Source organism: Camelina sativa, chromosome 2 (genome assembly GCF_030686135.1).
Source record: "Camelina sativa cultivar CO46 ecotype springtype chromosome 2, ASM3068613v1".
Taxonomy (NCBI): domain Eukaryota; kingdom Viridiplantae; phylum Streptophyta; class Magnoliopsida; order Brassicales; family Brassicaceae; genus Camelina; species Camelina sativa.
The window spans coordinates 4,003,747-4,020,297 of record NC_141881.1 but is presented as its reverse complement, the minus strand read 5'-3'; the positions used below and the strand labels follow the sequence as shown (position 1 = coordinate 4,020,297).

Here is a 16,551-nt window from a genome sequence, read left to right as displayed (position 1 = left end):
AAGTAAAAAACTCATGAAAATGGAAAAGAAAGAAAAAGGAAATCACAAGAAAAATATGGAAAACTTATCAATTTACTAGTATTTTTATTTCACATCCATAACTCTATAAATAAACTCTTGCGTTAGGGTTGAAATCATAATAACAAAGAGAACCAAAATAATCTTACAGAGAAGTTATTGCACAACAAACCATCTTGTTCTGCTATAATGCTAATGGGAATCGAAACGTCTCCCTCTGCAAAATCAGGGGTCGAACAGTACCGTAGAGATGATGAACGAGAACTTGCACAAGAGAAGGCTGTGCTAGAGAGAACTAGTGTTGTTGGTAGTTCAGCTACAACATCGAGTTCTCAAGCTGAAGAAATTGGTTCGGTGTTGGTGAAGCAGAGATTGAAGAAGCTGAAAGAGTTAGAAGCAACGAACCAAGAGCTAAAATCACGTTTGAATGAGGACTTTAGCAGTTTCGAAAAGAGTATTACAAGGACGATAAGGCAAATAACTGCGGTGAAGGATAATGTAAATACAAAGATCAATGAGATAGTCAAAATATTCAAAGACCCTCGTTGTCCCTTATCCATCAGTATTGCAGCTTTTGCAAAGAGAATGGTCTACAATGGGGAAAGAGTCCCTTTTGGATCCAGCTACGTCATCGTTCACGTCACCTCGATGTTTCCACAAGCTATGGATATCCTACTTGCTGAGTTCCACAAAGCTTGCATTTACACTGCCCCAAATCATATCGCAAACTCAGATCAGTCAGTGTGGGATTCTCCTGACTCTTATGAACGCCTAGATTCTATTATGAAGCTCTACGGTGCGCTCGTCCAGGAAGATATTCACGGTGGCAATGCTACTAACATGCATGGGATAGAACATGGATGGACTTGGTTAACCCAGTTCGTTAACAACACCTCAACCAACAACAACAACATAGCTAACGCAATAGCCTTAAATGCCTTTCTACAGACAGCAGGCTTTGGTCTTCATCAGCTGTACAAATCTCAGTTTGTGAATGTTGTGAACGATGTGGGAGAGCAAATTTTGAAGAAATTGAGGTCAGAAAAGGGAGAGCAAATCTTCAAGAAAGGGGAAATGATCATAGCCAAGATCACAGCCTACTTAGATGACCAGATGTATCTAAAGGAGCCTGAAGGAAGAACTATGAAGACGAGTCTCTTTTCAACGAGTCTCTTGCCAGAGTTAGAACAACATTACCAGAGATTGATTACTAATTCTGAAGAGTACAAAACATAATTTCCAAATATTTAACATGTTCTACTGATTGTAATAAACTCTGAAGCTTGATCATATAATGTTTTTTTTTTTTCTAAGTACAAGCATTATTGTTTTAATCATAAGGATTTCTGAATTTCTTCAATAGATCTGGAATATCGTATCCCAGCATATCATCCACTGCTTGAACCATCTTAGGCTTCAGCTTCTCGAATTTGTCAATGTTATAGCCTCCCAATACTTCTCTAAAATGCTCCACACTTGGGAAATCTCCAGCCGGAAGATGAAACTCTCTCTGCACCTGGTTTTTTTAAGAATTACAATAAGTTTTTTTCTTAATAATCTGAAATCAATCAATACAACAAATTGGAAAACATGAGATAAAAATCAATTCCTTTACTTATTTCTTGATCAATAGAGAGGTACGTGTAAACTAAATTCTAGTTTGGCTTAAGGTCAACTACTTTGGTTTAAAACTCTTTTTAAATCTCTAACAGGCTACACATGATACGATCAGTTTAAGTTTTGAAGCCCAAATGAGATATTTACTAACCTTTCCAAATTCTTCTTCGAGATTGTCCATGAGACGTTGCTGAGCTTTGGATTTGCCCATCATTGTTGGCATTTCCTTCTTAAGGTGACTCATTATGTATGCATTGATCTTTGCAGCTCGAGCTCGCTTCACAAACTCGTTAATCTGCAAGGAATGACAAAGGGTGGTATAGTTTTCAACCTCACAAATCCTGAGAAATTTAAGGACCATGGTTAAGTGAGACTCATCAAAATCATACCTTTCTGTCACATGCTTTCTTAGGTATGTCCATTAAGTCTGCTAAAAGATCATTTTGCTCTTTCTCAAAGAGTTCTTTTCCAATCGGTCCAACTGCAGCTTCGTTTATGGGTTTGTCATTGAAGGACCTGCACAAGTAAAGCAACAACAAAATCAATCTATTGTGTAACCAAATGAAACTAATGGCTTAAATTCCTTTTAACAACTCATGAAATCAAAATCACAGTTCATCTCGTACTGAAAGGCATACCCAATATAGACACGTACGACCTCTGGTGTATTCAAGACTTTACCAAGCGACCACATCAATGCTCCATACACTCTCATTAGCTAGGAAACAAGGATTTAGATCAGCTCAAAAACAAGTAAAAATGAACCTTATGAATGGGGGAGGAAATGGATAATTACTTGTTGAGTATCAACTTGGTCAGCTTTGTTTAAGACAACACGGATCTTGTCTTCATTACCACGCAGAGATGTTATCACACGTTTGAACTCATCGCTGATGTCAAGCTTGTGGGGATCAAAAAGAAGGAGAATCATATCACATTTAGATGCAAACCATGAGATGACACCAGTGAAGTCATAGCTCCTTTGCATCCTTTGTTTCTCTCCAGAAAGAACTCCAGGAGTGTCTACAAGAGTAATTTGGTCCAAGACCTACAACACAAACAGGAAGACAAGGCTCACGTAAACCAACAGAGTGAATAATCAAAAAGAATGGAATAATGCTTAATTACTCACGGGATGCGGCATTTGTGAACACTCAAACTTTGAGAGGAAAGCACCTCCAAAACTTGTTAGCCCGTTAAATGGCATGTCAGCTTGAACAGCCATGGTATTTCCAGGTATGGTTCGTTCATCTGGTCCACTCTATAAGAAAATCAAATTATAAGAGTTAACTTAAATGAATACATCAAGTAACTAACTAGTAATCATTCGACTACGATCAAATCAAGACACACTGACATACCATTGCAACCACAAACCGATCTGTTGTTGGCTCTGGACCAATGTGAGCTCCTGATAACAAGATCACAGTGGTGGAAATCAGATACGTAACTGAAGATTCATTGTATTGGTACGAGTTTAAGGAAACGGAGCAAGTTACCGGGGTAGTCACATCCAAGCAAGTGTTTTATAAATGTTGTTTTTCCGGTGGAGTATTGACCCAAAAGCATTACCATTGGTTTGGCATCAAAATCGCTATTAGTCTGCAAATCAACAAAAAAAAAAAGTATTAAGAGAACAAACTGAGAATCAATCTACACGGTGAGATTGGATATAATTTCAGTAACGGAATAAACAAAACCCCACAACACAACTGCTTGTGAAATGGTAAGGATAGCATAAAGTTCACTCACCAGTACAGGGGATGCAAAATCGTTGAAACGATATGTGACTTCCAAAGGCTTTAGCTTTTCAGTGTACAATCTTTTCAAGCCATCGACAATTGTCACCACGTTAACTTGTGGCTGGTAATGCAAAATGGCAGATTACTTGTTAGATCAGATCACACGACAAAAATCAAGAAGATGGACATTTGCAGTGACAAAAGCAAGTATTATCCCACCTTGATAATAGATTTTGATTTGTACCAGGGAGCTTTTGCCGTGACTTGTGGCTGAGTAACTACTGCAAGTTTAGCCAACAAATCAACATTTTTTACAAAAAAAAAAAAATATCATAATGAATGAAACAAAACATAGAATGCTAATTAACCATTGTCTTCAACATCCACATTTGTTTTTGACGATTTCTGCTTCTGTAAGCAAAACAATTAAGACAAATTCTTAGATTAGGAAACGCAAATCCTGAAAAGATCTTAAAAACAAAATCAGGTAAGAAGGATCAGTCTTACAGATACAACGTTTTCCAGTCCTTCCAACACTGGAAACTCCACACTCTTCATGTCAACTAGAACCAAAAAAAAAAGAAAAGAATCAGATTAGACAATTTCTCATTAAAAATCCAACCTAATTGCTATATCTAATAAGAATACACTGTCTTCAACCATCACAACCTCTTTATTCAGAAAATTTCAAGATGTAACTGAACACTTACTTGAGCCTTTGAGAAGATCTGAAGTAATTTCATGTCCTTCTTGTGCCAATGAGACAAGCTGAACAAACAAAATAGTCATATAAGTAAGAAACTTAACGGGAGACTTCAAAATTGACTCAGTAAGATATATGAATCTCACACAATCATCATACCTTCATCGCAATGATGAACTCCGCCAAACCGAGAAATCCCTGTCGCTTCGAATCCGCAACAGCCCAAACCTTTAAATACAAAAATCGCAACTAATTCTCTCAATCAACCCTATAATTACACACTTCAAAATCCAATTCCTATTCCCACAAGTCTCATCGATTCATGAAATCTTAAAAAACTAATCGTATGAGTAATAATAAACCTGTTTGAGTTCCTGGCGAGAAAGCTTTGACATCGCGAAGAACTTAGTAGCATCGTTACCGGAAACACGACCGTCTCCATCTGATATTTCAGAGAACGAAAAACGAAATCAGAACGGAATAGTTACGGCGGATTAGTAAAATCAAACTGAAAAAGGGGGAAAGAGAAAGAAGAAGAAGAAGAAGAAGAAGAAGAAGAAGAAGAAGAACACTATAACCTGAATCGGCGATGTTGAACCATTCCTTGTAGATCTTCTGATGCTCTTTCAAACAAGAACCGATCGAGATCGCCGAAGACGTCTCCATTACTGAGATTAAGAAGAGAGAGATAGAGAGAGAGACAGAAAATGGTTTATGAAATTTGAAATTGAAGAGAGAGAGAGAGAGAGAGAGAGAGAAGAGAGAGAGAAGAGAGAGAGCGTAGAAGAAGATATTTTTCCAAATAGGGTATTTTAACGGGTTTGGCGCTTGTCGAGGGTTGGTAACTTACGACGCCGTTTTGTATTATCTTTTGAATTGCCGGCACGCTGTGTGTCTATTCAAATCGAAAACGACGTGAAGTTGGATTTTATAGCTTTGTCAAAGTCTCAAAGAGCAGACTATTACGACGTCGGTTTTGTTCAATCTTTTGAATGGCCCGACACACTGTGTGTGTATCATGGAATCTAAAACGACGTTGAAGTTGCTTTAACGGCTAATTTAGCGAGATGGTGACAGTTTAATGAAGATCAGATTTTGTTGCACGCAATTACAATTACTGATTGGATCTCTAACTCAACACGGTAAAAACATGGCTAACAAAGATGTTATATTCTCCTAGCATCTTAAAATGAAGTAATGAACCATGCTTGTCAATATTGACTTCAAATTTTAATCATGTAAATCTTTCTCATAGATTCTTTACTATATAAACCTTTTAATATATATAAAAAAAAAGAAGTTAAGAGGGAGAGTGGAAGACTATTAACAAAAAAGAAAAAAAAATGTCCAATTATATTTTGTTTCTTACTTTTCTTTTATGGATTTTTTTCTCAAATTTTCAAGATAAAATTTAATTTCCTCATTCTTTTTTATAAATGTAAATGTAATTTAATTAGACATTATAAAAAGATAAATACTCTGAAATACCACTTTCTCTCTCTCTTTTTATAATGTCTAATTAAATTACATTTACATTTATAAAAAAGAATTAGGAAATTAAATTTTATCTTGAAAATTTGAGAAAAAATCCACTTTCTCTCTCTCTTTTTATAATACCTAATTAAATTACATTTACATTTAAAAAAAAGAATTAGGAAATTAAATATCAAAATATAAAAAAAAAGATAAATGTATTGAACTTGATATTTTAGGAGATTTAATAGGATTTTAATATTTTAGAATTTTGAGATATTTGAGTGCAATTTTAGGAGATTTGGTTAATAAATTTGGGATTTTAGGATTTGGTGAGATTTGGATTTTGAGATTTGTTGAGATTTGAATATTAAATTTTAGGTGATTTTGATATTTAAAAAGAAAAAAAAAAAAGAGCAACGTTGGTGGAGTGACTACAGTACAAATTAAAAAGCCCAAGGTGATATGCATTTTGGGAAAAATAAAGAGCTGTTACTGTTAACCAAAAAGTGAAAGTTCGTAAAAAGATTAATATCATATGAAGAACTGAAGCTCTCAAACTTAAAAGGTTTTGACCTCGGTTTATAATGGTCAACACTTACCCAGTTCTGCTAAACCAGTTACAATGATGACCCTGACCACTATAAATATTCCTCATGAGCATGATGACTACACGATCGAAGAGAAACTCATCTTGCCAATGAGCGTTTAAAGTAGTTGGAAATGAATCAACGATGGTTTGGTTAGCACATCCACAAGAAAATGAGGCAGTTGATCTGTTTTATTCTCTCGTGAAATATATGATTGTTGACGATATGTAATGCAACAGCAGTAGTAGAATGAGTCCAGAGCAGCGACAGAAAAAATGAGTCAGCGACAGAAAAAATCAAAAGAAACAGAGTTCTGAAAATTTTCAACGTCTTAAAAAAAAGCTTATAGATATTGGCAAAACAATATTAATAATGTATAGATATTGGCAAACCAATCTTATATATATATTGGCAAACCATTGCATAGATAATGTCACTCGATGAAACATACACAAATACAATACGAAAACCCATTTAGATAAAAACACAAGAAAAAGTCAATCGGAGAGAGAAGAGAGACCTTCGGGGAAAGCAGGAGTGCATTGGCAGGTGATTTGAAGTGCTCCATCTGAGAAATAAGCCTCGCAATGGCGTCTCCATGACGGTGGCTAGTGCAGCCACACATCACCTCGACGTAATCGTCTCCCACATGGACTTGACTTATTTCTTGCAGCTACATTCTCTCTCCATCACCGATCGAGACTAGTAAAGAACGAAGAAGGGATTCCTCATAGTTAGTATCGTAATACCAAGGACCTTAGTTCAAACAAATTACGTATGCTCATGAAGAAAAAATGATGGAGAACATAGTAAAATCAGAGAGCTCATTGTAACAAACTTTTTACACTTACAAGAGCCATGACTTGTGTTGCGTCTTCTCTCTCTAGTATTCCTCTGTATTACTTACATATACACAATAAGCAATGAATAATCAGAGCTTTTCAAGAAGGCATAGCACTTTTCAATTCAGACAAAAGGAACAAAGCAGAGAGCTCTCACCAATCTCCAAGAACATTGTTGGCTTGTTAGTTATTGGTCCATAATGAGTTGCTTCCAATGTAATCTACATCCACACAAAACCAATTTGCATTCTCATCACCTCAAAACAAACTTCAATTTCAATCATAAGCAAATTAAGGAGAAAACAAATCTGCAGTTTTTTTTTTTTTTTGGGTTTTCATGATTGTATTCGTTTCCTTGATTGCAAAATCAAAAGTACCTTTTAGTTACTGGGTTTTCATCATGCTGCTTCACTGAGCTCCTGAAAGTAAAAAAATTGAATCCAGCTTTTCAATTAGAGGTTCCATAATGTGAGTGCATGTTTCAGTGGAGACTGAACATAAACAAAAGTGTTGAGATTTCAGAAGTGCTGGAACAAGATCGAAGCCGTTTTAGTGAGACGAAATATTGATGGAGCATTAACTGATGACATGGACTGTGTGATTCACTGAATATATTCACGGAGATATTGATAGCTATTGTAGAGGATTCGTGCAACCAAAGATCTACAAGATTGAGAAGATAAGATCAAATAAGGAAAGTCGATATTATCGGCCAACGCAAACCTAGGAGATCTCTTAGCCCTCAAATATAAAAGGGATTGAGGAGATGCTTCTGATGGTTAGACGTTTTGTGAGAGAAGAATTCGTTCATAGGTTCTTCTATTTGAGAGAGTGCGAGGTTACTCTTTACGGTGAGAAAAAGAGAGAAATAGCGTAGAAAACAAATCGTTTATTGTCTCTTCTTTTGTTAGGTTAGAAATCGTTTGGCCACAAGCTAAGAGGGTGTTCTTAGGCTGTGTGTAACTCCAATTAAGAGAGTGTAATCATCTTAAAGATTTCTAATAAAGTTGATACTCGGTGTGCCGGGTTTTGAGGAATTCTTGTGTTTCTGGGTCCATCCATTTTTTCACATAACACAAAATTTAAAATCTTGAGATGATAAAGGGGGTTATTATAGCCTGGAGAGAAGTTTATGGAGAGCGACGGTGGAGACAGATCCGACAATTCTTTCGGCTCCGACGAGACTCACTTTCGCGCATCACATGATCATAGGGGGGTGTATCCAAGAAAGAGTTTTTTTTTTTCCAGCAATCAGTTTAGGATCAAAAAGAGAGAAGAGAGAAGAGTGAGAAAGAGAGTTGCTTTTATAAAAAAAAATTGCAGTAGGTGTCAAACTCTTTTATTTGAAATTCTTTTTCCAAAGTTTCACCTTGGTGTGATTTTGTAAGTCATATGTTTTAACTAAAAACTAGATTTTAACTCGCGGTACACCACGTGCATATAATTTTTATTTTTTATATTTTATTTGTTTATTAAATATTAGATGTTTTCCAAATAGAGCATCACTAAATTTCCCGACCATCCAACCATTTGCGGCTGAATGTTTATATTATTTTTTTAACCCGCAATATACTTCATGACCATTTGTTTGTTATATTTAGTTTATTTTGTTTAGTGTTTGAGATTGATGTTGAATTATTATAACAAAAGATAAGAGATCTAAATACATAGTAAGTCATTTATTATGATTAAATCACATTTTTCCTAATGATTTAATTATTTTACACAATTTTAGTTTATTCAACTTAATTTTTATATGTCAAATATTCTAATATTAATAGTGTTGACAAATAATAAAATGAAGATTTAACCCGTGTTAGCACAAATTTAATGATACTTTATTAATTTCAACATCTCCTATTTATAACCCATCTACTATGTAACCATATTATATAGTATTTTAAAAGTTTTAATTTTACATATTCGTAATATTTTAAAATTTTATTAAGTTTATAGATATTAATTATAATATTTAAATAAATGTGAATCGAAGTTCTTTTTACATTAAGAATCAAAGCTCACAGGTTTTGGAAAACAAAATAGGAATCAAATTGTTGTTTTCTTTGTTTGCAAAGGATTCAAAGATATAATATCTTCAATACACAGTAGAAAGTGTGGTTAAATATATCATAGTTTCGGTTTCCATATTGATTCTGCTGTTTTTTAGTTCAGAATCGAGATGGTATGTAAAATATTTAAGAAACAAAATCTGAAGTAATGTTATTTTTGGAAATTTTTTAGGGATTAACTTTGTAAATAAGTACAAATGAAAGGGCATAATACAAAATGTACTTCAAAAATGTTAATATAGATGATTGAAAAATCTCTCCTAGAATCACATTCAGTAGCATTTTTAAAAACAATTGTGATTTTTTTAATAACAGTAGATTTGAAGTGAGATTTATAAATTATTGATCGAATAACAAGAGATTGTAAATAATTTTTATAAATTTCACATTTAATAACATAAGATTTCAGATGACTTTTTAAAATCATCTATTAAATAACAGAGGATTTAAGAATATCCCAAAATCTCTTAAAATCCTCAGTTCAATACATCCCCTAAGATTTTATTCCAAAAAATACCATCACTAGGTTTTTCTTACAAAAATAACTATTATAAAACTTTTAATCAAAAAATACCACAAAAATTAAAAATTGTGTTTTTGTTCTAACCATGTGTTAGGACTCAGTTATGCGCATAACTCAAAATAACTCAAAAATGACACCAATCATGATTTCTATTTTAAAACAATTGACTTAGAGTTTTGTTGAGTCATTGCTTATGTTTTTGAGTCATCTCCTTTGTAAAAATGTCAAATCAAAGAATAAATCAACAAATTATAATATATATTTACTCTAACTCAACTTCAACAGCTCATGTTAACCAAGAAAACATTTCAAACATCCTACTCTCGTTTTATTTCATACTTTAGTTGTATGGATTTTTTCCTTTAATTTTATAGTGAAATTTAATTTTTCTAATTATTCTAAGCGTAAATCTGATAGTAAACATTGTTAGAATTAAACTTTTTAGTTTATGAATTAAATATAGATTGTATATGGAATAATAAATGTATTGATCTCATATGATCCTAGCATGGTTGGATATTACTACCTAGTTATTATCAAGCATGCATAGGCATCATATAGTAGACAATATTTTGAAATTAAGTAAAAGATAATACACACACAATACAAACAACTATAATATTTCAATGTTGTATTCTCAATTAAAATATAACTAGGAGATATCCCGTACTTAAAGCACGGGTTAACATTTTTAAAATAATTTATAATACAATAATAAAGTTATTGTTATAATTTTTAAAATAATTATTTTGTTTGAGATAATATTTATTTTTAAATTTTCTGTAAATCTATTAGTTTTTTTTGAATACTAATTATTTAAGAATATTATAGAATTTCATTTTTGACGTATATTACAGTTTTATATTGTTTGTTTTGTTGTATTTGCATTGTTATTTTGTGAAATATGAAGTAGTAATTTTAATATTATAATTGTGAGCAAATAAAAATTATTAATTTATCATCTATATAAATTTAGTTTTACCAACCCGCCAATGTGAAAATTCAAACACACTTTTTTCATAGATTGAGTAATATATTTTTCGTTTTTAAAAATTCAAAGCACAACATATGCAGAAAAAGATACTGCATTTTATTAATCATAAGTATTATATAAAAATTCTAAACAATTTGTAAATAAAAGAAAATAAAGATAATAGGAGAATTATAATTTGAAATCTTAACAAAATCTATGAAATTTAGTTATTAAAGATAATTATATTGTCTACTTGGATATAAAATCTTAGTTTTTGAAATTCTGATTAGTTTATATTTTTTTAAAAAATATTTAGTAATTTTCGTCCATAATTTATTAGAGAGATAATTTTTATTTTCTAGATTTTTTTCTATTTGATATGTCAGCGTTTTTTATTTTAATCAATTATATTTAATTAATTAATTAATTGATTAACTAACTTAATTAATTTTTTCTAATGACAATTGAATGTAATTTTTTACATATTTTAAGTTTAGTTTCATATTTGTACTTCCCAATTAATATAGTAAGATATATATCACAAAATTTAGTAAAATATCAATAATGCATGAATAAAACTCATACACATTCCTATAAATACTTTCACAACATGCACCAAATAAAATAAACTCTGTTTTCTCCCAATCACTATTAATCAAACCCATAACGAGTAAATCAACTTTCAATATGTTGTTTCAGTTACTATTCTATCATTGATTTTCAATGCCACGACGGTGCATAGCATCACATGTCCTGATGTGATGGATACTTTGATGTCATGTATGACATATATTACCGGTTCAAGACTCTTATCCAACACTAGATTGTTCTAGCAGCTTGCGTACAATTTATCTTGGAATTCCAACAACACAAGATCGTCAAGTTTTCTGTGAGTGTTTGGAAAATGATGTTAAGTCGATGAAAGTTGATATCGAGAAACTTATCAGTGTACCTAAACTTTGTGGCGTTACTTTGCCTGTAACCTTTGGCCCAATGATTGATTGTCGCAGGTAAATCTTAATATTGAAAACGGTAATATTGATGTTGTACCTAGAAAACCTCAATTTTTAATAACATGTGATAAAAGATTTCCTTAAAACAAACTGTTAATTGTTAGAATATTTCTGTTAATTGTTAAAAACTATATGTGCAGTGTTAAGAAGAAGAAGAAATTGGAATAAGCATAGAGATTGAGGTTTAAGAAGAAGAAGACATTTTCACTTAAATGTATTTTCAAAATTTAGAATAATAAACCATATTCATACATTTACCTTACGATCGTCAATTTGACCAAACATATTATTAAACCTGTTTTTTTCACAATCAATAAACATGAGTTGAATACACATATACATATAACTGCAAAAATAAAATTATCAAACATTTCTATGCAGACATACATGGGACAAAAAACACCTGTTATATGGCAGCCTTAGTGACAAAAAGAACATCTCTGTTTCAAATTTGGTGGTGGTGTGTTATGAGAGAAAGCAAGAACACTCGTTTCGTTTTCATGTTATGTTCACTGCCAAAAACCAAAACACATGAAGAAAACGTTTTTGGTTATGTCTAAACATGATAAAAAGTCGATGAAATGAATATATGGATTTAGAGATTACAGATTGTCTTTTTGAGAAGCCATAGAAGAAGAGCAAGCTCGATGCTGAAGATCATACGCAACCATGTTTTATCCACCAAGAATCCGTAAACTGTGATCCCAGCTCTGTTGTTCTCTAGATAGGTCACTAAATATATATACAATAGAGAAATCACATCTTAGTTTAACGGTGGTAGAAAAGATTTGTTCCAATCATCAACTAATTCAAGATTTTTTCTTTACCTAGAGCTTGACGTTTCTGAGCACAAACGGCGCTGGCATAGATTGGATGTATCTCAATATCATCGTGATCTCCTTCTCCTTCTTCATCATCATCAGATGATTGAATAACATTACGACGCCGCGATAAAATCTGAGAATGTTGTACGGTCGTTGGACATTTAGGAGTCTCACCGTCGTCAAGAACATCAAATGAATCTAAAGAGGCGCACACGTTCCACTTTGTGGCGATGCTCGTAACAGATTGAGCTTTGTGAGTCATCTGTGTTGCACTTTTTAAGCATATGAATAGCCCTGACACCAAGCTTATGGAACATAACTGTACAAAGCAGAGACATTGATCAAGATAATGTTTTAGAAAGACAAGAACAAAGACGATCAAAGTGAAGATAATACGTAGTAAATCTTACCGCGAGCTCGCCAACTTCATAGATATTAAACGGAATACTAGCTCTAATGGTGGTAAGCAAAGCCATGAACTGAGTGGCAGTGACGAAGAACAATGACAAAACAATGAACCGCCTGAAACGGTGACTAACAACCTTCAGTTCACGCCTGATTTTGAGATGCTCAGCGAGTATGGAACTAAAATCAGTGATCTCAGAGGCGAAGCAGCGGGCGAATTCATCGAGGCGGAGGACTTGAAGGTGGCAGATGTTTTGGTAGAGGATACAAGCGATGATGAAGAGTGATGTACGGTAGAGCCAAGACGAGAGCTGAAGTGTACAGGCTAAAACATGGCTCAGCATTGGGTTAATGATGTAAGGTATTTGGTTGAAGCCTGAAGCATACCACCAGATACGATAGATAGCTTGTAGCGTTACCGATGGAAGGACGAAGATAGCTAGTAGCTTCATTGATCTCTGCAACAAGAAACAGAGCAGGGACACTTGTAAGATGCTAATAATATCCGGATTTCCAAACCGGTAACCATAATTAACCGAACCTAACCGCTATCCAAAGCCCGAACCAAGTTTTTGTATGGATTTTAAACACACAACCGAATTAAATTAACCGATAACCAAACCTATCCGAACCAAATTTTTGTTCGATTATATTCGGTAGCCTTGCTAATTAACCGAATTACTCGAAACCGACTACCCGAACCAAACCGAACCTTTCGGTCCAAAGTCCAAATTAAAGCTATAACCAAACCAATGTTTGATTCAAAATTAACGGAAATGTGGCCCAAAACCTCAAGTTCACTTTGGTTCAGAGTTAGAGATTCGAGCCTAAGATGCAGTGGGCGATAGTAAGGTCAACTTGACCGGGTCAAGACTTAGACATCCACTGAGCCAAAAGGGCTTACCAATCTAATCCCAAAATTAACGATTCTAATTATGAAATTAAATACTAATTACTATAATTAGCAGATAAGATTTAATTATACCTGGATCTCAGCTTCGTATCCGATCCTAACTTTATCGTTCACATCTTTAAGTTTATCGAAGAATAGGAACCTTCGAATACCATACTTCTTGGACCAATCCGAGAGACTAACGAACGAGATTCCGGCGAAGATCGATAACGAGAGCTGAACCAAACCGTCGTAAGGACGGCGGTGTTTGAAATCGCAGTCGGCGCAACGTAGCAAGAAGTGTGAGATCATTGGGACGATGACGGCGAGGAGGAAGAAGATGGACCATGAGAGCAGAGTTTTAACGCGATTTGATTGATCGAACCAGAGGAGGAGTCTCGGGAACGAGAATTTCGTGGCTGGTGATGATTCCGGTGGTTTTTGGAGGATCGGGTCGGGTCGGGTTGAGGAGTTGTGGGATTGATCAGATCGTTGCTGCTTTGATGATGATTCTTCCATCATCGGGTTTGAGACTTTGAGGGGTTGATTCGGGATTTTGAGATAGTTTTGCTGAGTTTTGGGACTTTGGAGGGGAAAGCTAAAATAAATAAGGCACTTTGTATTTTGTAAGCTTACGTGTGTACAATACAACAAAAATGCCACATATCGTCATGTGCCTCTTAGACTTAATTCAATTTAATATATTTAAATTTATTGTTGCATAGAGTGTTTGAATAACTATAGTGAAATTGAGTTTATATATTAAATTATGGTGATGATGGATTATTATATATGGAATGGAAATGCATATGTGGTGGGGAGATACAATTTAATTTTGGTATTATACTATTATCATCAAATAATTTTTCCAGAAAAAAGGAAAATATATCTTTAAATTCCGTTAATATTCAATACTATTACTAGTTAGTTTGTAAATTGTTTGGATGATTTGGATTTTGGACTGAACACATATGTACAACAAATGTGTTATATAGATTGGATATATAAACTCAGATGGGATCAACCACTAGATTAATTAAAGATATCGCAGCTATGTTTATATTTTAAAAATCGCATTATAATGATATTAGAATATTTGGATTTAATTTTGTTAATGTATCTCACGTTTGACCCTCTCCGCCATGTGTCCTTCAACCTTAGACATCAAATAGTTACAATACAACAAAAATGCCACATATCGTCGAAACTGGTTTATATAATGATTGATTGTGTCATATGATATATTTTTGAGGAATCTAACTTACTGTGTTGACATTTGAGTTTCATTATAGACAGACAAAACACGTCTCCACTTTTAAGTAAACTTCCACCAGCACATGGAATTATGGAATTGTGTTACGGTAGCTCTGATGACTTTTTAAATTAAAAGAATGTTGTATTTTTTTCCTTTTCTTTCATAGTTATGTTATCACCGGAATTTATGTCCGAACCCAGGTTTATTTATGTCCGAACCCAGGTTTCGAAGGGATAATAACCTATTTGTTACCACCACACCAAGACAATTATACACGTATTAAATTATAAATACGCGTATTTCTACTCTCATGACTATTTAATACGTGTATTTCCAAGTTGAATATAAATAGTTGTTAACATCCGTTAACGGGTGTAAGTCACAGGTAAGAATATATCAATAAAATGATGTATTTTTAGACCAATAATATTTAAATAAATATTTTTTTCTCCAATAAAAAGAGACAAAATATTAAACTTCTAAATAAAAAAATAAATAGAGTATTTTTAAGTTTTTTCCCGTATAAAATTAATGCTTTTCAATAAACTGATTAAACTATTACTAGACTCGCTTATGAATCTCAATTATAAAGCCATCACCATCGGTGAACCCTTTAAAATTATGATCATACATCGATTTTATTAATATTTTAATACAATACTATTATCAATTTAATTAATTAATTTTGTTTTTAAGAGTTAGATAGATTATATAATGAACTTTTGGATTTGACTTTTGAATATAGTAATAAAGATGTCTTCTATTTAAAAGCAGTTTATATGAATTTGTAGGTATAATCAAGTGCAGACACAACAGTTGAGATTTATTGTAGTACCTTTTCGTAAAAAAATTGTTTTTAATTATTTTTTTTTTAAATGCAAACGGTTGTATCTGTTCATTGTAGAGTTGTCTCTTTTCACTATATTTTATTTATATTTTTTCATTACAAATTTTTGTTCTAATATATGTGTCTATTTAAATAGTCATGCTTTTGAACTCTCTTTATATTTGTCTCTTCATCACTAACTAACACGTTCGTTGAATTTTTTTTTTATTTTATGTTGAGTCTAGATAATTGAATATATTCTATAATCTAGCTAAAATTTTAGAAATGATTATAGCAATAGAGAAATTTTATAAAACTTAATATTGAATTTACAGTTGTGTCTATTTATCTTAACTTTCCGTAAAAAAAATTTAAATATTTAAAAATAATAATAACAATCTGAATAAATGAGAACAACAGTTGCAACTTTTCGTAGTGTTTTTTTGTAAAAAATTGGTTTTATGTGTTCTTTTTTAAAAAACTCAAACAGTTGTATCTGTTCATTGTATAGTTGTGTCTTTTGACTATATTTTATTTATATTTTTTCATCACAACTTTTCGTTCGAATAGGTGTGTTTATTTAAATAGTCATATCTTTTGAACTCTCTATATATTTATCTCTTCATCAATAACTAACAAATCATTGTTCGTTGAAACAAATTTTTCATTTTATGTTAAATCTAAATAATTTGAATATTAATATCTAATATTCAATGTTATTCTATCATCTAACTAAAATTTTAGAAATAATTATAGTTATTTAATAGAAAATTACATTACTCATTA

At 32.6% G+C, this 16,551-nt stretch overlaps 2 protein-coding genes and 1 pseudogene across 5 annotated transcripts; 1 reads left to right on the top strand and 2 right to left on the bottom strand.

The window, feature by feature from the left end:
• The first annotated feature begins 207 nt into the window (after positions 1–207).
• On the top strand, positions 208–1,254 carry LOC104748215 (mRNA export factor GLE1 pseudogene; annotated as a pseudogene).
• On the bottom strand, positions 1,201–5,486 carry LOC104717266 (EH domain-containing protein 2). 4 transcript variants are annotated; one of them, XM_087480323.1, is made up of 17 exons: positions 4,931–5,486; positions 4,659–4,748; positions 4,443–4,522; positions 4,240–4,308; positions 4,088–4,145; positions 3,885–3,940; positions 3,746–3,788; positions 3,597–3,658; positions 3,388–3,498; positions 3,135–3,237; positions 2,997–3,046; positions 2,768–2,896; positions 2,432–2,683; positions 2,274–2,353; positions 2,025–2,151; positions 1,787–1,930; positions 1,201–1,534 (listed from the first exon to the last, which is right to left on the bottom strand). In XM_087480323.1, exons 2-17 carry the CDS (start codon positions 4,744–4,746, stop codon positions 1,349–1,351), a joined length of 1,638 nt encoding a protein of 545 aa, XP_087336449.1. In that variant the 5' UTR covers positions 4,747–4,748; positions 4,931–5,486; the 3' UTR covers positions 1,201–1,348. The 4 variants fall into 4 exon arrangements, with proteins under 4 accessions (XP_087336449.1, XP_087336457.1, XP_010433113.2 ...); XM_087480331.1 differs by having other exon boundaries at positions 3,597–3,655; positions 4,931–5,335; XM_010434811.3 differs by having other exon boundaries at positions 4,659–5,429.
• A 6,349-nt stretch (positions 5,487–11,835) lies between these two features.
• LOC104717254 (uncharacterized) lies at positions 11,836–14,353 on the bottom strand. The gene is made up of 5 exons (XM_010434801.3): positions 13,778–14,353; positions 12,798–13,250; positions 12,391–12,706; positions 12,170–12,295; positions 11,836–12,075 (listed from the first exon to the last, which is right to left on the bottom strand). Exons 1-5 carry the CDS (start codon positions 14,204–14,206, stop codon positions 12,062–12,064), a joined length of 1,338 nt encoding a protein of 445 aa, XP_010433103.1. The 5' UTR covers positions 14,207–14,353; the 3' UTR covers positions 11,836–12,061.
• Positions 14,354–16,551: the final 2,198 nt, after the last annotated feature.